Genomic DNA, 27,194 nt, shown 5'->3' with positions numbered 1-27,194 from the left:
TGACGGATGTAACTACAGGACATTATGCTAAGCAAAGTAAGTCAGTCTGAGAAAGACAAATACCATATGATCTCACTCATATGTGGAATTTAAGAAACAAAACAGATGAACATAGGGGAAGGGAAGGAAAATAAAACAAGATGAAAATAGGGAGGCAAACCATAAGAGACTCTTAACTATAGAAAACAAACTGAGGGTTGCTGGAGGGGAGGTGGATAGGGAAAAGGGGTAATTGGGTGATGGGCATTAAAGAGGGCACTTGATGTAATGAGCACTGGGTATTATATGCAACTGATGAATCACTAAATTCTAGCCCTGGAACCAACAATACAGTGTATGTTAACTAAACTGAATTTAAATAAAAAATTTAAAGAAAATCATCAACAAAACGAAAAGGAAACCTACTGAATGCGAGAAAATATTTGCAAATCTTATATCTGAGAAAGGGTTAATATCCAAAATATATATATAAAAAAACCCATACAACTCAATAGCAAAACACAATCTGATTAAAAAATGATTAAAAATCTAAAAATAAAATTCAAAAAATGTCTCGAAAGAGACATTTTTCCAAAGAGGACATACAGACGGCCAACAAATACATGAAAAGGTGCTCAACATCGCCAACCATCAGGGAAACGTAAATCAAAACCACAATGAGCCACACCTGTGAGAATGGCTATTGTCAAAAGGACAAGGAATAACAAGTGTTGGCAAAGATGCAGAGAAAAGGGTACCCTTGTGCACTGTTGGAGGGAATGTGAATTGGTGCACACACTATGGAAAACAGCATGGAGGTTTCTCAAAAAATTAAAAACAGGAGTACCAAATGATCCAGTATTCCACTTCTGCGTATTTATCTGAGAAAATGAAGACACTAATTTGGAAAGATATGTGCACCTCCATGTTCAATGCAGCATTATTTATAGTAGCCAAGATATGGAAGCAACCCAAGTGTTCACTGATAAATGAATGGATAAAGAAGATACGGTATGTATGTGTCTGTATATATATGCGTACACGATGGTATATATTCAGATATTTTAAAAAAGAATAAAGGCTTGCCACTTGCAACAACATGGATGGATCTTGAGGATATTATGCTAAGTGAAACAAGTCAGACACAGAAAGACAGAGACCGTCTGATCTCACTTACATATGGAATCTAAAAAACAGAACAAACCAACCAACCCAAGCTCACACATACAGAAAACAGACTGGTGGTTGTCAGAGGTGGAGGTGGTGGGGTGGGCAAAATATGCGAAAAGGGTTAAAAGGTACAAACTTCCAGCTACAAAATAAATAAATCATGGGGACATAATATACTGCACAGGGACTACAGTTAATAAATCAGTAATGAATATTTGAAAGTTGCTAAGAAAGTAGATCTTAAAAGAGCTCATCACAAGAAAAAGCTTTTGTGACTGTACAGTGATGGGTGTTAACTAGACTTACTGTGGTGATCATTTCACAAAGTCTATAAACATCAAATCATTATTACACCAGAAACTAGTGTAATATTGTATGTCAATCCTACCTCAATTTGAAAAAAGGAGGAAAACAGATACAATGTCCTTTTCCAACTTCTTATACAGAGATACAAGGGCCCTCTGGCTCCTCCCAAATAGCCTTCCAAACTCTGGTACAACTGCGTCGCTGACACGACAATTTCATGAACACAGGACTCAAGATGAGAGCGCAGCATACCCGTACCTTTCTTTGGAACAAGTGAATCATGATTCTCTAGGGGGTGGCCGAGACGTTTCCAAGAAGTATTCTCTTTTTTCTTTAGGACAATCTCTATTTTTCCTACGTTCTCAACAACCCGCACTGAAAAGAAGATAAATTCCATTTGTATTCATTGAAACTAAATATAACACATTACTTTAAAATCAGTCTTTCTCAAACAATACAAATATCCTTATCTGATACGAGTAACAGGGATCATTAGTAAGATAAGACTTTGTACACATATTTGTCAAAATTGCTTATGCCTTAAATGATATTAAATCCAGCTTATTTTATGAATCAAATTAACTCTTTTCAAACTAATTTATCAAGGGACAAACTAATATGTACTGCTAGTTTTCATACAAGCTCAAATACAGCCATGGCAAATAACACATGGCTTTAAAAAAAAAAAAAAAAAAGGAGGGGGCTAACATACAAATTGGTCATTGAATGGACCTATAAAAGCAAATTTAATTTATACTCTTGATATTTCTTAATTGGGATCTGAGGTGTTCTTATGAATAAATTCAGTGGATCAATACTGAGCCAAGTAAACAAAGAAAAAACCTCATTAATCATTATAAAGTACATAAGAATCTTAAATAATTAAAGACCTTTTAGGTTATCTTTTAATTTTTGACTGAGTTCAGAATATATGGGTATAATAACAAAAAACAGACTTTATATACTGGTTAAATTTTATGAATTGAATATGCTTTTAAGGACCTAAACTATATTTGTTTGTTTTTAAAAACAATCTGTTCTTCCACAAAGTAAACACATAGTTCAATAGCAATTTAACAATAACTTTTTAAGACATTAGTCAAATCCATTCATTTCAATGAGCACTGATTTGAAGCTTAACAAATACAGAAACATGGTCCTTGACTTTAATTTTTACAATTTACAGAGCTTGCTGCCATATACAGGAAAGAGAAAGCACAGAACCAGTGTCAGATATTCTGATAGTACTTTAAAACAAGAAACGATATCATTTTTTAAAGTATATATATTTATACATATATGTGTGTGCATATCTCTATATATCTATATTTATATAATAAAATATTATTCAGCCTTAAAAAAAAAAAAAAGAAAACCTTCCATTTACAACAACACTGATGAACCCAGAGGCATTATGCTAAATGAAATAAGCCAGATACAGAAGACAAATACTGCATGGTATCCCTTACATGTAGAATCTTTAAAGAAAAAAAAGTCATGTACTCATTAAAAAGAGAGTAGAATGGTGGTTGCCAGGCTGGGAGGGTAAGGAAGGGGGAGAGGGTGAGAAAAGGGTACAAACTTTCAGTTAAGACATGAATAAGGTCTGAGGATCTAATATATAACCATGGTGACTACAGTTAATAATATTGTATAATTCCAATTTGCTCAGACAGTGCACACACAAAAAAGTAAATATTTGAGGTGATGGATGCGTTAACTTGATTATGGGAATCTTTTTACAATGTATACACACATCAAATCATCATGCAATTAAATATATTACAATTTTGTTAATTACACATCAATAGAACTAAAAACAAAAGACAAAAAAACAAGAAACCACCATTCTATGAATCTTCTGTTGTTAAACAGCTTTGTGAAATCCATATTGTACTTTTATATGCAGCAATATTCATAACTTACTATGCCCTGTCAACATTACACATTTATATATATGAGCCTAAGAAAAATGTGTCTAGTATCTTTCTACATGTTGCATGTCAGGAGGAGGGCAGAGATAAGGAAGGAAGGAGGAATTGAAAGAAGACAAGAGTTTTCTTCTAAGGAGAGAAAACGGAAAGGGTAAAAAGATGAAAATTTTCTTCTAAAGAGAGAAAACGAGGGGCGCCTGGGTGGCACAGCGGTTAAGCGTCTGCCTTCGGCTCAGGGCATGATCCCGGCGTTCTGGGATCGAGCCCGGCATCAGGCTCCACCACTGGGAGCCTGCTTCTTCCTCTCCCACTCCCTCTGCTTATGTTCCCTCTCTCGCTGGCTGTCTCTATCTCTGTCAAATAAATACATTTAAAAAAAAAAAAAAATAAAAAATAAAGAGAGAAAACGGAAAGGGTAAAAAGATGAAAGGGATAAGGAGAAAGAAAAGAGGGAAAAAACCTAAAACCAGAGNGTTTTCTTCTAAGGAGAGAAAACGGAAAGGGTAAAAAGATGAAAGGGATAAGGAGAAAGAAAAGAGGGAAAAAACCTAAAACCAGAGGCAGAAGAACATATTTATAAAAATTACTGTATTTGTTTATATCGAAAATGTTACATCTTTGTTTTGCAATATGAAAATATACATATGAAAAATAAGACAAATGCTGATTTTCTCTTTCCCGCTCTCTTATGTATGTATATATACATATATAGGTGTATACATACAAATAATTATTTTTTGGTAGCTTACCAGAAAGATCTTCTTGAATTTCATGACTTAGCCCTAGGAAAGAAAAATATGTTTAGTTAAAATCCAACTTCAATTCATACAGTCTATGAACACCATGTAAGAGCATCTAAACAGTTCTTATATGCACTATGCACTATTTCAAATCTCTCAAAATGAGTAAAACATATTCTGATGGCCAGGAAAAAGAAACTGTACACAACCAACATGTCCAATTGTTTAAATATAAATACAGTTTCCCAACTTTTTAATTTCTCTCCCTATTAAAGAGCAAACACCCAATTGCCCACATGTGGGTAACCACACTAGTCCAAAGCACGGTCCCAGACAGACAAACCTACAAACCAAGAAGGCAGCAGGGCAGGTAGGAATCCAGCACCTGCAGTGCGCGTGCTCTGGTGCGTGCACAAGTACAGACGTGCGTGCAGGCCAGGCTTGCGTCTGGCTCCGTCTTCCCTTTCTTATTGTTCTCTAATATTCATTTAGTTATTGAAAGAAAATTATTGAGTATCTATGTGTTACTTTCTAGGTATTATAGATACAGCAGTTAATGAAAGAGAAAAACCATTGCCCTTCTGGAAATTGCATTCCAGAGGGGGGAGAGAGATGCAAGAAATAATTTTACAGACATCTGCTCTAAAGTTCACTGTGTTAATATGGCTATCTGGAACTTATAATTCTGCATTATTTTAGTCCTTCCGATCCAGTATCAGCATCCAAGAGTCTGATATTTTTTGACTCTGGAATTTTTGTTTCTTTTGTATTGTGTGAGATATATTGTTAGTTACACTATGAACAAAATTAGCCATGAAGTATTTGAAACAACAGAGGTGGCACAGAGGTTTTACTTAAAGAAAAATCATGCAGTCCTAATGAGTAATGTATACTTTTCTAGACATCTAAGTGTATCGTTAAAACTATCCCCTAAGAGGCAATATACATTAGATCTTTTATTTTCTTTTAAGATTATGTATTTCTTTATGGGGGGGCACCAACAGGGGGAGGGGCTGCAGGAGAGGGAGAAACAGACTCCCCTCAAGAGTGGGGAGCCAGATGCAGGGCTCGATCCCAGGACCTCGAGATCATGACCCGAGCCAAAGTGAGACACAACCGACTGAGCCACCCAGGTGCCCCTATGCATTAGATCTTATGCTAAGAAAAACAGGATAAGCTATTATTTCTAGAAGAAAAGTTTAAGGTTCCAGTTTGATTAATCTACTGAATGGAGAAAACAGGAAAGAAAAAATTTATCAACTCTGATCAAATTCAAGACAAAGGTACTTCATTAATACAGTAAAGCAGTGAACAGAATCCTGAGTCAGCTGTTGTCTGGGGAATCAGTCTCTGTTTTGCAAAAGTAAATGATATGCTCTTCATATAAGAATGCCTGCTTAAAACACAATTTTCTTCTTCTTGTTGTTGTTGTTTTTATTTGCTTATTTCCACCTTCTAACTAGAGTAACATCACCTTCATTAGAGAAGAAAAGGGTGAAATCCTAAAGTCATTTGGGAAAAAGTGGATTAAGAACCTGGTACTTTTGATTTCAGATTTTAGTCCTACTTTCTTTCTTCTGATCTCTAATTTCTCAAAGGAGACAGAAGCGATTGTATGGTTGATCTCTGGTCATGAAGGAACAGGAGGCTGAGGATACAATACAACCTTACAGTCTATGCTGCAGCCTCTGACTTCCCAGGACAGGGCCCGCAAAAAACAGGCCCATGGAACCAGCACTTAGTGATGGCTGCTCGGTAGGTGCATGGGGCAGGCCTCCAGAGATTTGTTTGTAGGTGTCAGGTAAAAGACACTTAACAAAGCCAGGGCAACACATATTTCATATTATGATTTATTTTGACTGCATCCAATCACTTAAACCTGGGAAAAATGAGGTCATGCTACAATTCCTAGCCCTATCATTAGTATGAAGAAAAAACAGAATAGAAATTGATCAAAAATGACAAACCAATTGACAATATCAGATAAAATACTACAGCTACCTAGACTGTAGACCAAGTTATTGCCAAACTTAAAGGAAACTGGAGTAGTTTCCATTAATATAAAGTACTTACCAAGATGTATAATATATGAATAATCCTTGATAATTATTTCTGCTCTAAAGGAATCATCCTGATGATCAACTATTACTGAGTCTAAATTAATATCCTTAAACAGAAAGCAAAAAGAAAGATTAAAAAGTAAAATTTTCCCCGAATTTCTACAATTACACTTTTCAGATAATCCATGGATGTTCATATGGCACTTCTTTATAGAATCCACAAGATGAGGAAAGATTATGCCTGTTTTTTCCTCATATAACCCAGTTCTCCTTCAAAACACATACTGCAATTTTAATTACACATTAGTATCTTAACAGCTTAATTAACATTATTAGCTATTAGCATTAATAGTTTAATATCTATCTACCTTACCCACTCATCTCTAAGCTCTAAATGTATGGAACTGTCTAGAATATTGCTTAGTACCTAGTAGGTGCTAAATAAATATATGTTGAATAAATAATTTGGAAAAAATTAAAATCAGATCAGCAATCAAGATATGTAAGTTTATTTTAATCTTTCTACTATTATATGATGCTGGGCAAATTACACCACCTCTGACTTCAGCTTATAAGAAAAATTCACCCAGTGCACCATGCAATACACACTGGGTGTTATACGCAACTAATGAAGCATCAAACTTTACATCGGAATCTGGGGATGTACTGTATGGTGATTAACACAATATAATAAAATAAAATTAAAAAAAAAAAAAAAAAAAAATTCACTAACAAATTTTTAGATATCTCTAATTTCTACATAGCCTCAGTCCAAGTTATTTTGGTACCTATTGTTTACACCATACACTGAACACATTATTCCACAGAGAAATCTTCCCCCTTCCCTCAGTCATTCATCCTCTGTGCCTCACTGATATTACCAATGGGAGCAACTTCCCTAGGCTGTGCCCTCTTGGTTTTGGACTGTGTGATGCAGAAATTCCTAGTTGCCAGAACTTGCCTTTAAATTTACATGGTTCCTCAAGTGAGGGAACCCTGCCAATTGCTGAAGGAAAGGATCTATTTGGAGATGTTGTAAGTTGTCCGTGTATTTATCTGATTTCCCAGACAGATTATAAGCCCCATGAAAGCCAAGTATCTACGTATCTGGCTCATCATTAGATCCCTGAATTCTTAAATAGTGTTGCAAATAAAGTCGGAGTTCAATAAGTACTTAGTAAATCAACTGTCTCCTTAATTTTAGTTTCAAGAGGGCATTTGAATCCCATTAGTGGTTTAAGCCTACTAAGCCACAGTAATACAGTCTCTCCTGTCTCTCAAATCCCAATTTATATGCAGGAAATTAGTTCTTACAATAAAGTTAAGTGGGAATCTCCTTTTGTTATCCATGCTTAAAACACACACGCACACACACACAGTATATAATATATTTCCTAGTCTAGCTTTTTTAAAGATGTATAGCATGGTTGTTAAGAGTATATATTCTGGAGCCAGACTGCCTGGGTTCAAAACGCTAGACCCTGTCACTTACTGTGTGACGTTGGGTAAATTATTTAATCTCCCCCATGGAGTTTCTGAGTAAATAAGTTAATACAAGAGCACTTAGAAAATAGCTAACATTTATTGAACATTTACTTTTTTTCTGATTTTAAAGTTTACCTTCTGTTTGGTATATATGACAATGGTGACTAGTGAGTCTGTCTGGAACCAGTCATAGCTGTAAAATATTAAAAGAATGAATAACTACATTGGTAATTGTGTACTAAATATATTAAATCATTAAATATATGATTTAAAAATATATATGGTTTAAAAATATACAATATGACGTAACGTAAGTATGATTTTTAAATATATGGGTTGAAATCTACAGTGAAAAATAGATTTCTCTAAATAAACTTTTTTCTAAATAATGGGGTGGGATGTCTTACCATTACATAAGTGGTAATTATTTCTGAATTTAAAATACCTATACTAACATGTATTCCAACTTGGATTAAAACAAACATTATTCTTGACAAGATACTTTTTTAGAAAGGTTACACAACATATTCTCTTAAGAAGCATGACAAAATCTACATACTTATTACCTTCACTCCTCCCCGTCACAAACATAATATTATTCAAGATATTAATTCATCAAGGGCTTTAAATGGTTCAACAGTAAACCTTAAGGTAAAACTAAGTCTTCTGTTTTGTAATAGCTGTCCATCAAACTGCACTTATTACAGACATAAGGACACCCACAGGTAAATCCTAGAGGTTTCCTTATGCTCTTAAGTTGAAACTGTATATGAAATACTTTAATAGATTTAACAAATATACCACGATGCTGCTGTTATATTATAGACTGGCAATAGAGAGAAAGGAGAAAGAGGAAAAAAAAAATCACAAAGAACACTCAATCCTGAAGGCAACTGAAATGTTAACATTAACAAAAGTACATATGGATCAAATAATTTACTAAGACAATTGCTGTGCAGTACATTTTAAAAAGAGAATACAGTAGTTGAATAAATTATGGTATGGTCATACGACGGAAGGCAGACAAAAATGCTTTTGCACAATATTTAATGACACAGGACACTGCTCATAGAATACATTGCAATGCCAGTATTATCGAAATAGAATAATACAGAAATAGGTGTTATACGACCCAAACTAGGTAGAATAAACCAAATATTAAGTATATACCTAAAGTTGATAGATTACAACTGATTTTATCACCTGCTTTTTTGCATTTCTCTATATTTTTCAAGTTTTCTACCATGAATGCATACTTTATAATCAGAAAAAACATTCTTGAATAGTTTTTTAAAGTTAAAAATATTTTTTAAGCTTTTTAAATTTAAAGTTTTTTAAACACAAAGATTTAAACATAAAAGCCTTTAAACTGGACCAAACTTCAGTCGTACTAAAAATTCACATTTCCAGAAAACAGCTCATTCTCTAACAACGCCTGATATATGGGACACTACAGTTCTTGTGTCAAAGAAGCATGATTAATATAGTATATTTGAGTATAACTCAAAGTCAGAGTGCCTTATTTTTTTTTCATGTGTATGTTTTGGTGTAGAACTGAGTTAGCTTTAAAAAAGCAAAACAAGACTGCATACCTTGGAGACCTAGGGCCTTCTTTGGCAAGTGCATCTGTTACTTGGCTCTTGGGAAGCATGCCTTCACAAAGAAAAACAAAACAGCTATAGTTAATCTAGAAAGCATTTTTCTTCTTTTAGTAAAGGTATTATAAAACATCATAAAAGGACACAAATCATAGACGTACTACGTAATGAATTTTCATAAAGTAAAGCATACCCTTGTAGTCAGCACCCATCCTATGCCCCCTTCCAATCACCACCCCTCCTCCAAGGGTACCCATTATTCTGACTTCTAGCATCATTATTTTTTGTCTATATTTGACCTTTATAAAAATATAATCATAAGATATTTTCTCTTTCGGTCTGGCTTTTGTTGTCCTGCATTACAGGCCTTACGTCAAATAAGCATGACTGACAGTAAGCAAGAAGTCAAACTGTGAGGTTTCTGAGATCTTACCCAAGCTGTGGAATGCAACAGTTGTTTGTTCCTTTTTATTACTAAATATTACTACACTGTATAAATATATGAGAATTTATACATTCTGTTGATGGACATTTGGGTTGTTTCCAGTTTTCGGCTATTAGACACAAATAGTGCTGTTATAAATATTTGTGTATACGTGCATGTACGTTCTTAAAGAATGTATACCCGTTTATCTGGTAAGTTTATAAGGTGTGTGTATGTTCAGCTTTAGTAGATGCTGTTACACACTTTTCCAATGTGGTTGTACCGATTTACACTTTTTACCAGAAGTGTCTGAGAGTTCCAGATACCCCACAACATCAATGACACGTGGTGTTCTGTCTTTTTCCATCTTAGCTACTCTCTGGGCATGCATCAACACAGCATTATAAAAGCCTGCTAAAACTATGGTTTTCAAATGAAACTCTGAAACGTGGAAGAACTCTGGAGATTTTGGAAGCATTAAATATTTCCCTCCCACAACAGGAGTGCATTGTTTGTTACCTGTAAGGTTCAGTTTGGAAAAAAGGAGGACTGCTGCTAAAAGACTTCTGAAAATCACTGTATCAATTACATTTCTATTCCTCAAACTCTGAGGGTAATAAATTTTATGTTTAGTCTCTGGTGAGTCTTAGAATTCTCACAAAAGAAGTCATAGTATATAAAGTCAGAGAGGGGAGGCCTCTCTGACAGGCCAGTTCAGAGGTTTTCAGGATTCTTTCTGGCCAAGAAGCTTCTGTTTAAACCCAACTCAAGTGCAATAATAGGATATCAAACAGCCATATTTTGGGGGATGAGGCTGCCCATAAGCCCTGAGCTCAGGCCTTCCTCATTTTCCATCTCTTCCTATGTAACTACAAAACACAATTAACTTTCAGATAAACAAAGGAAATCTCAGAGATGTGACATAACAAAGCCAAAGTAATGAACTAACTAGCGGTGAACCCTAAAGAAGGATGCTTTACTAGAAAACTAAAAGTATAACAACAGGACTCTAACAATTAAAATGTATTTTTGTCTAAAATGACAGAAAATAAGAAAAGATAACCTTATTAAATGATTTGAAAATCACTGGAAAGCTATTTTACTAAAAGATCAATGTCGTTTATCTTTTGGAGGCCTTACGGATATATAAATTAAAAATGTATCACAATCTAACAATTTGTATAAGAAAAAGCCATCAACAGGATTCACAGATTGTTAGTCAATTTTGCTCTTATTAGGACCTGATTAGGACCAGAAAACGGGATTTGAGGCGTCAGCACTGTGATCTCACGAAAACCACCATTTCTGTTTCCTCAAATTCAAACAACTAAAGAAATCTGCCCTGCAGTCTCATGAGAGAACAAATGAGCCAATTTCCACACCTTCTAAAGAACGATACAGTATCGTGCAAATATAACTTTTTAGAACAGAATAATGTCATAGGCGGCGGAATGTGTCTTGATGTCAACATTTACCAAGCAAAACAAAACATCTTATATATAATATCCTCCTAGAAAAGTTGAAGGAATCCGTGGTGAATGTGGGGTGGAGTTAAATTAATTAATTAAGGTTAGGCGGACTAAATGAACATTCTCCTCTCCCAAAGTGCTGCCTGACGACTGATGTTAATTGGAAGGGGTCAGGTCTCAAGTGGAATACGCGAGCAGTTTATCTCATTCAGGATTTAAAATAGCTGTTTGAATAATGACATTGCAGGCAGATATCACATCTGCAAATACACAGACACACCACATAGACTTAAATGAGCCAAATATGAGAAGCAGCTAATAAATATTACAATCTTACAGCATCCAAGATCATATTAGGTAACTGTGCTGGCTAATAGCCGAAAACTGTGCTGGCCAGATCACTAATATTCCATTCTTAAGACCACCTTGAACTGAGGTATTAGTTAAATGCTGTACAACCAGAGGAGGGCAATAGGAAAGTAAAGGTTCTGGAAGCCATATGTGGTGGGAATGGAAATGCTCAGTCCATCAGTAATGAGTCTTCAAGCGAAGCTTCTATGCCTAGTATCACAAAAGAGTCAATCATCAGATGAAACCTAAGATCGGCCTGTCACTGAATACAGTGCTACAGTGTAAGACAAAAAGCTTCTGATATTACATCACAAACTGCAATAAGTCAGTCTATAATACAGACTATTTTCTCAAGTTAAAAAAGGAAAGGTAATTTGGCAATCCAGCTTGTAGCTGTATTTCTGTAACTTTCTTTTGCAAATATGGAGAAAAAAACCTGTAAAATAAGCATTTCCTGAGAATCAATACTGACCACTAGACCATACCTTTCTTTTTTTTGGAGGGCGGGGGCGGGAGGGGGTGTGGACATTGGCAGCCATAATTCTGAGTCCTACTGAATGGATGAAGAAGCCAGAGCTGCTGAGCTTGATAAAGAAGTTTAATAGGCTACTCAGCAACTGTATGTAAACATTGGCGTTGAGCTCCATGCCAGAGGGATATGCCTTGTTCAATCTTGCTTCTGTGGGTAGAACTCCTCATCACTACAAATATTCAAGCTGCAGGCAGATGAACACATGTTCGGGGATGTTACTGGAGGGACTGCTTACTGTAAGAGTAATGGCTGGAATAAGGGAGCTATAAAGTTCTGCCAAATCCTCTAAGTTAGGCAAGTGAAGACATCTTTTGTATAAAAAAAAATATCTAAATACTACCCCAAATAATTCTGTAAAGCCATTTTGTATGTGAATGTAACTCATGTGAGTACGATCCATTTTTTACCATAAACGTATATGACTTACCATTTACGACTTTCTTTTCTTCACGATAGTCTGTACAGTGATTCAGGAAAAAAAAAGTCAGTTAGGAATACGATAACATAGAAGAGGGTATCAGTTAATATTATATTTGAAGATAATAGCCCTGTTTTTGAAGAGCTTTCTTTTAAGGTCTGAGGAGAAAAACAAGGCTAATAAATAGACAGCTGATCTTTGAAATAGGAAGCTCCATCTCTGAAGATTACCAGGCCATTTCTTCTCCAGGTGTTTTTCTCCCACTTCACTGAATTTTTTTCTACTTCTTTGAACATTTTTTTCCCTAATATCTTGGTTAATTTCTTTAGAAAGCACACAAAAACCCAGGTTTTATTCAGGTTGTCACATGCTAAAGTAGTCAAAACTATCCAGAATTTTTTCTATTATATTTCATAAATAAAACACACCTGTTAGCAACCCAAAGAAAGACACCTTATTATCCTTTTTATCTAGGTCAGAACTTAAAATGATTATTGTTACTCCAAATTTAAACGGCAAAATGATTAAAATATAAGACTTTCACTTGTATATACAATGCACTATAATTAGTGTTACAACCCAGGAAAATTTAACAGGTATTTTCTTTCAGGATGGCAGCCCACTCACAAATCTACACTGCTTTTTGATCACCACAAGTGCCACGCCATATGGTCTAAAACCCTCAGCAAGATAAATAGAGTTTAAAAAAAAAAGAATGACAAGCCAACAAAATATCCAAGTAGTTAACTGACAGATATCAACTGTTAAGGTGAACTTGTTTTATAGAAAAAGAAATCACTTAAATGAAAGCTTTCAAATTATTTATGTTCTGATTTCAATCAACCAGAGATCCTGTCATTACCTGCACTTCACCCAACTATCATAAAGTAATCGTGGTTTAGGAGGCTAGACGACTACTGTTCTTATTTTCCTTACTTTACTGAAATAATTCCATAGCTGAAAGGGATCTTTAACAACATACAGCAAATTACCATCGGATCTCCTCATTTAAGACTGAAAACCAGAGGTCAAGGACTTCAATGAAACCCACAGCTCTTCAGCAACAAAGCCAAGACTGGACTCCATCTTCTGAAACTCAGCCTCCTATTTCTTACTATGCCATTACTAGTGTTAATACTTCCTGGAAAGACATAAGACCTAAAAATCATTTAAATTATACCTCAAAACGAGCTTTGTTTATCAAATGCCAAGTAAAAGACTAGCCATTACAGTTTGCAAGGGATCACCGACGTCCCTGCTTGATCACTTACTTTCATCAGTGGGTGTCATCTGTATTTCCTACTGCAGTTGTGATTGTTTTATCTTGGAACAAACAACAAACTCGCAGATATAAGTAAATTAAGTCTATTTGCAGCGCACCACATAGCTGGCAGTTTGAGGAATTTCATTTGTCAAGTAAAACAATTTGTTTTTATCTAAGAGGATCACAGATTTTGAAAAATCGCCCCAGTTAATTTGTTTCTAGGGGAAAATGTACATTTATCTTACATGACTTACTTTCTGCCTGATGTGAATTGATTGAACCTGTCAGAACTTTCTGGATCCTACTAAATAAGTAATTTTTTCCTGAGTCTTTTTTTATACACAAAAAGTACCCGTAGGGAGAAATCTTCTACTTAAATAATCTAAATTATGTTTAAAAAGAACTCTACTAGTCTTTTGCAACTCTTTTAAAAACTGAGACACAGAAATGAGACTATTTTGTGTTATTAACCATATTTACATCCGAATCATCTTAGTCACATGAGACTGACAAGAAATCTGAAATTCTGTCTGTATAATTAATTCCTTCATTTAGTTGGATCTGTGGCTGGCCAAAAGAATTTCTATTTTCTCACAACATTGGTTGGTTAAACTGCATTACTCTGGTAAGAATCTCTGCTTTCTGGAGAGATGAGAGTCATTTTGAAAAACAGCACTACAATTTATAGACTGCACTCTACTCTTTTTTATGGTAAGAGGGTGGATGAGAATTTTTAATTGTGACCCCAATCTAGTTTACCCCTGTTGAGTGGAGTCACGGAGGACCCCCCCTGGGGTAAAGAAAGAAAAATTCTGTTTTACCAGTATGCTCATTCTTTTAATATTTGTTGATCACCATCTTAATAGAGATACTGGTATAATATAAAACCATTTTGATAAAAAGTTAGGAAAATACAAATATATATTCAGTTTGCTTACTGAATTACTAGAATCACCCATAAATTTGGAAAGATTCATAGTGAAAGTAGTAATGTGGTTACTTTTGTGTATGTTTGGGCAGGGAGACAGAAGTATGACAAGAGCACTACTCATACCTGAATCATGGGAATGCATTATTTATTCAAATAAATTAAACAATTAAAAATAAAATGTTGATACATTCATTTGAATACATACAATATGATAACGCTTTAAAAGAGGTATGTGGAAGGCTAGGTACAGAAGCCCAGAGGAGGGTATCTCTGCTTGGAAGGAATTTGAAAGGACTCCATTGAGGAGATAATATTTTAGCTATGCTTTTGAAAACCTGCAGGCATTTGCCACAAGGCCCTGAAGAAAAGCTTTCTGGGAAGACAAATGCTGAGCATTTATATCTGAATGTTTTACATTTTTCATGGAGCTACAAACCTCATCTTCTCTTCTTATTTCAGAAACCCTGTGGATTTTAGGCTGGATAATTTGGGCTGGATAATTCGATTGCGGGGGTCTATCCCGTGCACTGTACGGTGTTCAGGGGCGTCACTGGCCTCTCCTCTACCCGCTAGGATGCAAGCAGCACCTGGTTTAGTTGTGACAACCAAAGTGTCTCCAGACATTGCTCCTTTCAGGAGCAAAATCACCCCCTGTTGATTTTGGCATATACAAATACTGGCATATATTAATGAATGAATGAAAAAAAGGGAGAGAGAGAGAGAGAGAGAGAGAGAGAAAGAAAGAAAGAAAGAAAGAAAGAAAGAAAGAAAGGTAGGTAGGTGCAAAAGTGGGTAACTTTTATAACGTGATTCTCTGCCTTACAAAAGGAAGCATCCATGAGTTCTTTGAATGGCAGGATTATCCAGTTGAGTAACTACAGCCTTTAAGTAAGGTACATATAAATATAAACCTCAGTATCTTCACTTTCACTTTTATTTAAAATTTAAAAAAACAATTTTTAAGTTTTTATTGACATTCCAGTTAGTTTACAAAAAGGGGGGATGGGAGGGGGGAAAATTCCAATTAGGTAACATATAGTATCTTCACTTTTAAAGTGAAGGTGTTAGAACAGCTTCTAAATCCTCTTTCATTTTTAAGTAGTCTACTGATCTATGGTATCAGGTCCTTTATAGTCAGTAACTACTTGAATGAGTGGTTGTGAAAATGAAAAACATAAAGTATTAGAAACTATGATAAAGTAATGAGAAATTAAGAAGAAACATTTCTGACACTGCCCTATGCCACTGGAAAATATGACTATTTTTAAAATATGACTTTCATTAAAAATTTTTAAAGTACACTTATGGTCTAGAACAGTGCTGCGCAAAAGAAATATAATGCAAGCCACAAGCATAATTTTAAATTTTCTAATAACCACACTAACAAAATAAAAAGGAACAGGTTAAATTAATTTTAATAATATATTCTTACTTAATATATCCAGAACATTATCATTTCAACATGTAATCAACATAAAATTTATGAGACGTTTTACATTCCTTTTTTTCAACTAAGTCTTGAAATGCAGTATTTTACACTTTTAACACATCTATATCTGGAGGAGGCACATTCTAGCATTCAACAGCCACAGGTGGTGTGTGCCTACAATAATGACAGCAAAGGATTAAAATAAGGACAAAAAGCAAGAAGATTTTTCATCTTTGCCAGAGAATGAAGTTTTCCCATAAATAAGTAACCAAGAACTGAAGCTTTACCTTTCAAGCAAAGTTTCTCCTTTTATTCATTACTGATATCTTTCAAGCACAATATAAACCATCATGCTTTTTAAACAAAGGATTACTAAAAAAAACACTTAATTCTTTGCTTGATAAGGATCCACTAGTATTATGTTTTGGGTTTTTAAAAAAGATCTTATTTATTTATTCATGAGAGGGAGAGGGAGAGAGGGGCAGAAGCAGGTTCCCTGCTGAGCCCGAGTGGGACTCGATCCCAGGACCCTGGGATCATGACCTGAGCCGAAGGCAGATGCTTAACCAACTGAGCCACCCAGGCGCCCCCACTAGTATTATGCTTTATATTCTGATGCAGTTAGCTCCTGTTTTCTTCCTAGACACCCATGCATTTTGCCACTGCCACACTAGAAACCACCAGATAAACTGAAAACTATCCTTCCAGAACTGCCCAACTGTAGGGATGCCCATAAAATGCCTGGATTTTGGATTCCCTTGCTTTGAGGTCTGGCAGGCCACCTACCTAAAAGGGGGTATCTTGTATTGAAAGGGATCTTGTATTGAAAGAAGCCCATGCATAAAATTCCTCTTTGGTGCAGCCCCTGTCTCCCCGCCTCGCCCCACAAATCCTCATGCCAGCAATAGTCTCTCTTCACCTACTGTCACCACTTCATCTCTGGTTTCATTCTCTATTCCTACTTCATTTCTTTTCATCCTCTGTTCCCATCTCATCTAGAAGTTCTAACTGCGGAGTTCTAACATGCTCTGGTTTGCCAGAGTCACAGTTTATCCCGTCGTCCCAGCACAATTACTAAGAGAGCCTCCTTGCATACTCAGAACTGCCCCAGTTCGGACAACTATAGTTACCCCATTCTAGTAGTTTCCATGAATAAGGCCAGCTGAGTTCAGTGACAATCCCTCTAAAGATGAAAGGCCCAAGTGATGTATTTATGTTAAAATGGTACTTCACCCTAATTATCATGAACATTCCTTATTTCTGACATGTTAGATCTTTCTGCTTACTCTGTCCCTTTTCATAAGCTCTACTCCTGCTGGTTAGCCTGGAGTTCAGACTGTATCCTGCCAGATCCTAAGTCACTATTGTTAAAAAAAACAAAAACAAAACAAAACAAAAAACCCGATCCCCTTACTTGCAGTCAGCACCTTTCTAATTTGTGAAATTCCTGTCTTTGCTTCCTAATGCTTTGCAAGTTGTCTCATCACCACCCGCTACTGGCCTCGCTCTAGCAAAACACAAATACTCCAAAAAGGCTCTACAGCAAAAAACACAGATTCACAACTGTCCTCTCACATGCCATGGCAATAAGAATGATAACGCTTTTTCACAGAAACAGAGCCATCTTTCAGGTAAAACACACCATTGCCTGCTAGTTTATACCTAATAACTGTAGAAATATAAGAAAGAATAGATGCGGGCAGCCTCAGTTGTGCAGGGGTGCAGGGGTGAAGGGAGCTACAACGGCAGCAACCTCTAACCATCTCCACCATCTATCGGTTGGCAGTTTCTCAAGTGCTAGGTGCTCAGCAAACATGACCTCCCTGAACCCTCATGATGACATTAGGATGTTTCATTCTTAAACCCATCTTACTGCTGAGGAGAAACTCTCAGATCTGTTCACAGATGCCAGAGAACGTAACAGCTTATGAGTGGCAGAGATGCAACTTGAACCCGTGTTAATGTCTATGAAACTTGGACTCTTTCTGAAGGTCCTCTGGGCCTCAGTACAGGGCTGGGGACAGTGTTAAGAAGGAAACTTTTAATTTATGAATACATAATAGCTGACTCCATATCTCATTCTGGGTAAGAAATGTGTTTGCACCCCCTGGGCCAGGAGAAGCAGGGGGAGAGGGAACACTCACTACAGTTTCACTTCTTTATGATTAGAATTTAATTAGAAAGCCTGTTTCCTAGACCCCTCAAACCCTCCTGATTTTGGTTTTGTGGTTGTTGTTTTATTTTTCTTCCTGGTCTTAACTACCTGTATTTCATCCTCATTGTTACACTGAAGGATTTTAAGCTGCCAATTATTTTCTCTCAGCATTTTTAAGATACTGTTCTATTGTTTTCTGGTTTCTACTGCTGTTCTAGTAAATAAGCTGTAACAGCTCATAAATTCCATGAGTTAGCTGTCAATACAGCACACACTGGTTTGTTGCTACATCTGTCTCTCTTGGCTGTTTCCGAATCCTCTCATTGTCTTTAGTGTTCTGCAGTTTTACTATAGTCTACGCATGGATATCTTTTTATTTATCTTGTTTGGAATTGCTGAACTAGCTGAATTTGAGAATTTATGACATCAATTCTGGAAAATTCTTAGCCATTATCCCTTCACAGATGTTGCCTCTTCCTCCTTCTCACTACCACTTCTGGAAATCTGATTACAAGTGTCAGATCCCCCACGTCTCATGAATATATTTCTACCCTTTTGTTTCTCTGTGCCACATGCTGTATAATTTCTACTGCCCAATCTTGCAGTTCACTGAGCTCTGTTGCTGTGTCTAAACTCTCCGGCTGTTTGTGCTATGCAGTTTTCACCAGCTCTATTTTTCATTTCTAGAAATTCTATTTGTTTTTATTTTTCTTTAATTCAACATGATTATTTTTAATCTTGCTTTTTACTTGTTACTAATGCATTCTTTTAAATATAATTCTTTGAAATATAGTTCAAGTATAATTATTTTTATTCTATATATGAATAATGAAGTCCTAGGGGTGAAAATCTGCTCATTTCTGCTGACCCGCTTCCTCGTGTTGTCTAATTTTTTATTGTGTACTAATAATTATCTGAAGTGCGCCTGTGGGAATTTTGAGGGCTTTAGGTTGAAAGTGTGTTTCACCATTAAAAGTTTGTATATACCTCTGCCACACAGCCTGGGAGACCACTAATGAGAGGCCATTTTATTTTTTGGTTTGAGGTTTCTGAGACCTCATAGGTGGAATAATTTGAATTCCCAACTCTTATGTAGTCAGGGCTGTGATTACAAAGTCTCAGAGGAAGTCTCTCTTTCCTCTCCCCCATCACCGCATAAACAAGGTCAGGGCAAATAAGAGAACCTGACATCTCCCTTGTTGTTGGAGAGATTTTTTTTTAAGACTTCCCATTTCACTGATCATATAGACCCTTCAAGAGTCCAAGCCACAGGCAGCGATCTCAGTTCCAACTCCCAGCCTTTACAGACCCACGATCTGGTCTCCCATCCCGTATGACCATTAAAATTCCAGTGTGGCTCTTAAGTTCCTAATATTTAGATAATTGCTGGAGGGAAACAGAGGAAGCTTATCACCCTGGATTGCTGCTTCTACTTACCCTTTTTGTATGGGGAAATACCTGAAAAAAATTTCACTGTATAACTTGTTGTATTTTCTGATTTTTGAGTCATGTGAATGTATCGTACATTCAAAAAGTGAAATTCTAAAAAACTAGTCTGGAAGTCAAACTCTACAAACTCCTTCTTAACACTGTCCCCAGCCCTGTACTGAGGCCGCAGAGGATCTTCGGAAAGAGTCCAAGTTTCATAGACATTAACACTGGTTCAAATTGCATCTCTGCCACTCATAAGCTGTTACGTTCTCTGGCATCAGTGAACAGATCTGAGAGTTTCTCCTCAGCAGTAAAATGGGTTTAAGAATGAAACATCCTAACGTCATCATGAGGGTTCAGGGAGGTCATGTTTTCTGAGCACCTAAAAAATCTGGGGAGATTTCCTTTTGACCTAATCTGCTTATTTTAAATGGTGTTTGTTGTACTTGGTGAAGCATTTTGAGGATGATCTTCCTTTCATTTCCAGGGAGGAGGAAGGAAACCAGAAAAGTCCTTTTATAAACTTCATGTCTCCTATGGACTAAAAGCCTAAGGAGCCTGCCATGCTTTCAGATTACCCTGAATGGTAACACAGAAGAACACAGGACCGCTAGTATCAGGTTATGTAAATGAGACAACAACAGTCAGGACAAGGTAAAAGTAGTCATTTAGAAACTTTAGTTACTATCATGACTCCTGCTGGTAGTGAATCAGTGAACTTAGGAGTCAATTAAAAGGAGAAAAGGAATTGGTTTACAAAGGGAACAGGTTTACAAGAATTTCCAGACCCTAACGATCAGACTAGTATGCTTTTGGTGTATACACATACTGCTTTTTTGTTCTGCAGCAATAGGAGGAAAAAATAATCCTTTGAGTATCTATTACAGTCACACTGAAAGGAACTCTACTCACGTTAATTCTTAGCCCTATGTATCATCGTACAGATTAAAACTGAGGCTCAGAGGCAGAAACTGGCCCAAAGAAGGCAGAGCCAATAGGCCATGGAGCTAGGGTTCAAGTCTAGGTATGCCTGTGCTGTTTCCACACCGCTGATGAAGGCCTCTGGAAACAAGGCCTTGAATTACAAAACTCACTGAACTAATAAACAGAAGACTCAGGTCAAACAAGCCAATTTATTCCTAATTTGAGTTTCAAAGTCAGGAGTTATTCAAAAGAAATGACTAGCATTTCTTCCATAGTAAAGAATTAAGCAAGATAATTCTGCTATTCCTATTACATGTCTAAAATTTTCAGGAGGTGCTCTTCTGAAAGAAGCTTAGGAGGTAAAGAGGTGATCTCCAACACTATACAGATTATAGAGTCAGGTCACAAGGTAAGGGGAAGAAATTGGTGTATTTTAAAAGGAGCTTAAAATCAGAACATGGGTTTTCCAAACTAAAGGAGGGACAAGGTTCAAGGCAAATGGGAGACAAAGCTGGGAGGAAAAATTTCACTGTACAACTTGTTGTATTTTCTGATTTTTGAGTCATGTGAATGTATTGTACATTCAAAAAGTGAAATTCTAAAAAACTAGTCTGAAAGTCAAACTCTACTCAAATGTTCCGGCTAATTTATATAATAACAGAATACAAGACTAATGAAAACTATATAAGGAGTAAATAAAGTTGTTTCACTTCCACAATGCTCATTCCTCACACTATAAGTGTTCCCTCAAAACATGTCAAACTTTTAGGGTAAAGTCATTGCTTCATTCTAAAGAGTTAAAGTAAAATCTTTACAGTGGCTAGAACAAGAGGCCGGTGAAAATTACGAACAATACAGTGATTTATTTAAACCTATCTGTTGAAATCTAAGTAAAAAAAAGTACATGTGTGTCCCACGTCACCACCAGGTTAGCACCGGCACCACTCACCTTTAGGAACAGCAGGCTTAATGGCCATTCTGCCAACCAGGCATTCCTTTAGCATGGACTCATAATTGACCCAACGATGAACCTGGCACGGGATATAAATGCAAGAAAAGCAACATGACTCTAACTCCATGAGATGCTCTAATTTTATTTGCAGCAAAACTAACCATTCTTATACTGCTCTGAAAAAACTTAAGAAACAGATTCAATCAGCCAATAAGGGAGCAACAAGAAGGCAGCAGACATAGGAATTCTTTAGAACAATGTTCTCTAAGTGTTGTCTACAGACCTCTGGAGGTTCTTGACACCTTCCAGATATCCATGAGGTCTCAATTAGTTTCATAATAATACTGAGATGTTATTTGCCTTTTTCATTGGTGTTGACACTTGCACTGATGTGGAAAAAGCAGTTGGGGGTGAAACTGCTTGCATGTTGGCACAAATCAAGCCAGAGGTTTCAATCTTTACATTCTTCACCATCACATACCCATAGGGGTAGGGGAAATTGGTTTCATTTAAGAATATCCTTCATGAAGGGGCGCCTGGGTGGCCCAGTCGGCTGAGCGTCCGACTCTTGATCTCAGCTCAGGTCTTGACCTCAGGGTCATAAGTTCAAGCCCTGCATTGGGCTCCACGCTGCATGTGGGTCCTACTTAAAAAAAAAAAAAAAAAGACTATCTTTCATGAAATAGAAGAAATGATTAATTTTCTTAAATCTTAACACTTGAGTATAGGTCTTGGTCACAAAAGGAGAAGTTCTCAAAACATTTCTGCTGCAAAGTAAGATGGTCACCTTGAGGAAAAATACCTAGGTAATTATTTGATTTGCAAATTGAACTGATCTTTTGTCTCAGAAGGCTGTTTATATGTAGAAGAAAAAAAAAAGACTGAGAAACTGGTTATTCAGACTTGGGTATCTGATAGACATTTTTTTGAAAATGAACAGACTGAGACTGTCACTTCAAGGAAAACAACTGACAGTATTTGTTGCCAGACTCACTGGTGGGAATTAAATTTAAATACCCTCTGGAGGACACTATCTCAATATACATAAAAGCCTAGAAATATGCTTCTCTTTCACTGAGTAATTCGTGAATTTACCTGAGAAAATATTCACAGATACACAAAGATGCAGGTATCAGGATATTCATCATAGCACTATTTATATTAGCAAGATATTGGAAATAATCTAGATGTCCAATTGTAAAAGACCAAAAGAAAATATATTATTAATAATATAATTATATTATTATATATTATGTTATATTGCTATAATGATTATATTATTAATATTAATAATTATGATTATTGATATATAATAATTAATAATAATATATTATTCTATGAAACATCAGATCATCAGTAAAATAAATCAGGTCAAATAATACTGACATGAGAATCTTTGTGTATGTTCCTCAGTAAATAAATATATACGTAAATAGCAAATACATAATATGTAATTATAAATGGGCACTCATTTATTAATAGAAATTGGTAAATTACATTTATCAAATATTTGTGGACCATCCAATGACATGTAAAGCACTATCCCTGGGGCTATAGCGTTGGGTAGAATTTTAACAGATAAATGAAGGAGAAAGATATTCAAGGAGGCAAAAGTATGAGGTTTGTTAATCATGGAACTAGTGATTTGCTCAAAGCAAAATTCATGTTGAGAATATTTGCCTTAATAACAGTCTTTTAAGGCCTCAAAGTCCACGCTTAGGACTTTCAATTTATCCCACTGTCAATGGTGCGCATCTGAAGAGTTGCAGAACAAGATGCTAACTGACTGTCTTAAACAATACTCATCCAGCTGTCATGTTATTTACACTGGTACTGAAGGCAAAGGTATCAGGACAGTACTAAAATAGCAGGGCCAGAGAAGGTGATCATGACTTCATCTAAGGCAGCAGGAAGACAGAAAAGGATGTAATGTTTAAAGACAGCATCTCGGGATTTCACCAGTGCTGGATACTGGTGCACAATGAGGAAGGCAAAGATTACTCAAGTGGCTTCAAGTCCCCATTACCAAAAATAGGAAACAGAGGAGGAATAAAAGGGAAGAAGATGAATTGATATTATTTGAAGGCAAAATGAACTGAAGTGCCAATGGGTAATCAAATTGCCCATCAGGTGTCTGGAAATAAAAAACAAGAGGTCAGAAGCCAAAGTAGAGACAGAAATCTGACAGTGAAAAGAATATTTAATATTCTTTGTACAAATCAAATACTAGCCCTGAATAAATTCTCAAATATTTAAAGATACAAGAAGCTTCCCCACAGTTTCTAGAACATAAAGTTGTTTACTTCTGTGGTAAGTAAAAGTCTTAAATAAACATCACTGGGCCTATTAAAGCCAAAGGGAATCCAGCAATCTGGTAACTAATGTACCGTTTAAACTGCTAAAGAATTCTTGTGACTTCTCCAAAGCTTAAATTAAGATTTGCTAAAATAAGGTCCATATAACCTCACAACACTGAGGAATATAAACAGGACTAGATTTTACTGGAAACTCTTCCTGAGGAAAAGTATAGTCAGCATCAAGAGGTTACAGAACAGATAGAAGAAAAAGTATGGCAATTTTTCACACAAATATTTCCAAATTTTTCTATTTAGCTTGCATTGCTAGACAATAACAAATTCCAAATGACAATGGGAATTTGCCTTAAATCAGCAATAAGAACCTTCCACAATACATTGTGGCTCAGTCGGCTGAGCATCCAACTCTTGGTTTCAGCTCAGGTCTGATCCCAGGTTTGTGAGACTGAGCTGCTCAGCACAGAGTCTCCCTGAGGATTCTCTCCCTCTGCCCCTCTACTCACTTGTGTGTGCTCTCTCTCTCTAATAAATAATCTTAAAAAAAAAAAAAAAAGAAGTCAACTCTAAAAATAACCCGATCTCATCCCAGTATCTCAAATGGTAAAATCCCAGTACCATAACATGCATCATCATCACTAAAATACAAAATAAAGTGTATGTGAGACAAAGGCAAATTTCTATTTTTCTCAAGACTGTTGTTTCAAAATAACGGTTCAGCCTATTGATAGTAGTTCACATACTCTATGTAACTTTTAAGTAGTATAAGAACTAATGTTTGTTTTTAGTAAATGTAAGTGGAAAGGAAAGGGGAAAGATGACTAATATAAGTATCTTCTGAAATATACATATAGAATCTCTGCTACCACTCTAGGAAAAATAAATTTTCTATTTTTTAATCATCTAAACTTTCTACATCATATGCAGATTCAGTATACCAAGACAGACAGGTTATTTAACATTCCCCAAAGGAGAAAAAACTAAGCGCAGAGAAGCTTAAGCGTCTTGTTCTTTCTTCTAACTGCTACTGCCTCCCACAACCCAACCATCATTATCATGAAAATCAATCAAAACCGAGTAAACAGCTGCCAGGAGAGGAGACAGCAAGCACTTAAGAGTAGACGCCCAGATACAGGTTTGCCACCATCTCTAAAATTACAGTAAAATAATTCAAAGGGAAATTAAACAAACAGTTGTTACTTACGAGCATCTTCCTACATGTCAAAATTCAAGCCAACAAATGTGAAATTTGTGCAACTATTTTCTTTTTTTTCTACAACTATCACACTGCTAAATCTAAGAGAACTTTTCCACTGTAATACTATGATTACCTTCACCACCTCACCTGATCAAAGAGGTCAGTGCCATCAGATCCTGCAGCTTTCATTAGTTCATCTTCTCCACCAGGATGATACTCCATATATGGGCTGACATTATAAACAAGCCCTATCAAAACAAGGGGAAATAATATTCTAGATGAACTTCTTAAAAGTTGTACAAACTAGAAATGTAAGTTTCAATAAATCTTTTCAAATACATCCTATTTAACAAATCATTATCATTTCAAAGTATTAAGTACATAAAGAATTTAAGATTTTACCAGACTAGCAAGCTAAAAAGTTAGCCTGCCAGTTTCATGGGTCCTGGGCAGACAACGTCAGACAAAAAGGCTAATTTAGTAATCACATCACTAGCAGTAGCTATGAAATCGGCATTTGCATGAGTTCCCCGTACCCCAATTCCTACAGACCTATGCAAAGAGGGCCAGATAATACCTGTGCACTAATGTGCTGTATGACAGGAGGGGAAGTCCGAGTTTAGGAAAGTCAAACCTTTTATAATGAGCAGGAAGTACACATGCACTTTGTTCTGGGAGGGGAGACATTATCTTTATTATACCAAACAGTAGGCAAGCCTGTCCTTTACTTCAGAGAGAATCTCAAGTTCTACTACCCAAGGTTGTTTACTATGCCAGCATACCTGAAAAGACTGTTCAGAACAAAGACAGGCAGTGTTTCTAATTTTAAGAAGTGCAGGTATTTGAAATACCTAGAGAGAACTGCCTCCTAACACAAAGAAATAATGAATCACTGCTTATAATTTTTAAAACTTCTCTTTCTCTCTCTCTCCTCCATCATCCTCTACTGCCCTGCTAGGAGAATTTAATGAAGAAGAATCAAACTGTCACCCATGTGTCCGATCATCTCAGCGACCGCTGGGCAAACCAGCGTGACTGGGCCACTGAGGCATGCTCTGAGAAAGCAAGCAAGATCCTTCTCTGCAGTTGGCCAAGGAACAAAGATTATTGTTTAGATCTTAATAATCCTTTATCTTCTTCAAACCTTTATCTCACCTGTTCATATATTTAAATATATCTTTATCTTAAAAAAAAAGAAATAGGGAAAAACAAATGGAGGAAAATTTGCTCAATGAATAGCCTTCCCAAGGAAATGAGTTGCTTCTTAATCCTCTACTTGAAAACTAGACAGTAGACAAATCCAGCCCTGAAGACACCTCAAGAATACAATGAGATCAACTGGTTTTCTTATGTCCAGGACTGTCCCTCTTTATGCTATGACTTCCATGAATTTAAATAACTTTAGGTAACTTAAAATTTTCATCCTATATGATAATCTTGGGAGGAAAGAAGAGACCAGATTTCAGGCCCAAAAAGGTACTATAGTTTTTCCACAAATTTAATTTTAGAGAATAACCAACCAGATAGATTTCTTTATAAGATGGCTTAAAAGCAATTTAGGCAACAAAAAGAAGTAAATTCACAAAATCTCTCTTTTAGCAGTCCTCCAAAGAAGTCTGAAAAAAACCCCAAACAACTGGTGGAGTTCCCTCCTTTCTTCTTCCCTATCCACCTTCTCTACCAAATTTGGAAGCAATTTTTCCTATTGTTTAATGCTTAAAATCCACAGACCACAAATGCCAGATATAATGATTAGGATCAGAATTATTCCCAACAGATTTTTTTTTTTTTTAAGACAGAATGCCTTACTTGGAATTCCAAACTTTCTCTGCAACCAAACCTTGACTAGAGTTTCTCAAGAACATGAAACTGACAACACCAATCATGAACCTTCTGTGATGGAATTTCATGTTTCAGCAACTGGCAGAAAGATAAATAGGAGCTTTGCCAGCTATCCATAATCAGCTATCAAGCCTCAAACATCCCACATGCGTTCTCTTTGACCTCTCAGCCCTGTAGATTGACCCTTATCCTCTCATACTGTCACTCCAGACCTGAACAGCTTCCATGCTCTTCAAATGGACAAAACTAGGAATGCCTATAAAATCCCTCACTGTAAGGAACTGAGACTG

General features: G+C 36.1%; 1 protein-coding gene across 10 annotated transcripts in view; it reads right to left on the bottom strand.

Moving 5' to 3' along the window:
• Positions 1 to 27,194, bottom strand: part of LOC100465774 (cytochrome b5 reductase 4) — an 87,811-nt gene that overhangs the window by 41,285 nt on the left and 19,332 nt on the right. For 9 of the 10 annotated variants that reach the window (XM_034648220.1, XM_034648222.1, XM_034648221.1 and 6 more), the window contains 8 exons: positions 25,210 to 25,310; positions 21,550 to 21,631; positions 12,476 to 12,505; positions 9,267 to 9,327; positions 7,810 to 7,867; positions 6,203 to 6,296; positions 4,139 to 4,171; positions 1,714 to 1,830 (listed from right to left, as the gene is read on the bottom strand). In XM_034648220.1, the coding sequence (XP_034504111.1) occupies positions 1,714 to 1,830; positions 4,139 to 4,171; positions 6,203 to 6,296; positions 7,810 to 7,867; positions 9,267 to 9,327; positions 12,476 to 12,505; positions 21,550 to 21,631; positions 25,210 to 25,310 (576 nt within the window). The remainder of the gene's footprint in view (positions 1 to 1,713; positions 1,831 to 4,138; positions 4,172 to 6,202; positions 6,297 to 7,809; positions 7,868 to 9,266; positions 9,328 to 12,475; positions 12,506 to 21,549; positions 21,632 to 25,209; positions 25,311 to 27,194) is intronic. The other variant, XM_034648223.1, reaches the window with a different exon arrangement.

This window comes from Ailuropoda melanoleuca, chromosome 19, assembly GCF_002007445.2.
Source record: "Ailuropoda melanoleuca isolate Jingjing chromosome 19, ASM200744v2, whole genome shotgun sequence".
Lineage (NCBI taxonomy): Eukaryota > Metazoa > Chordata > Mammalia > Carnivora > Ursidae > Ailuropoda > Ailuropoda melanoleuca.
This window is presented reverse-complemented; position numbering and strand designations above follow the sequence as displayed.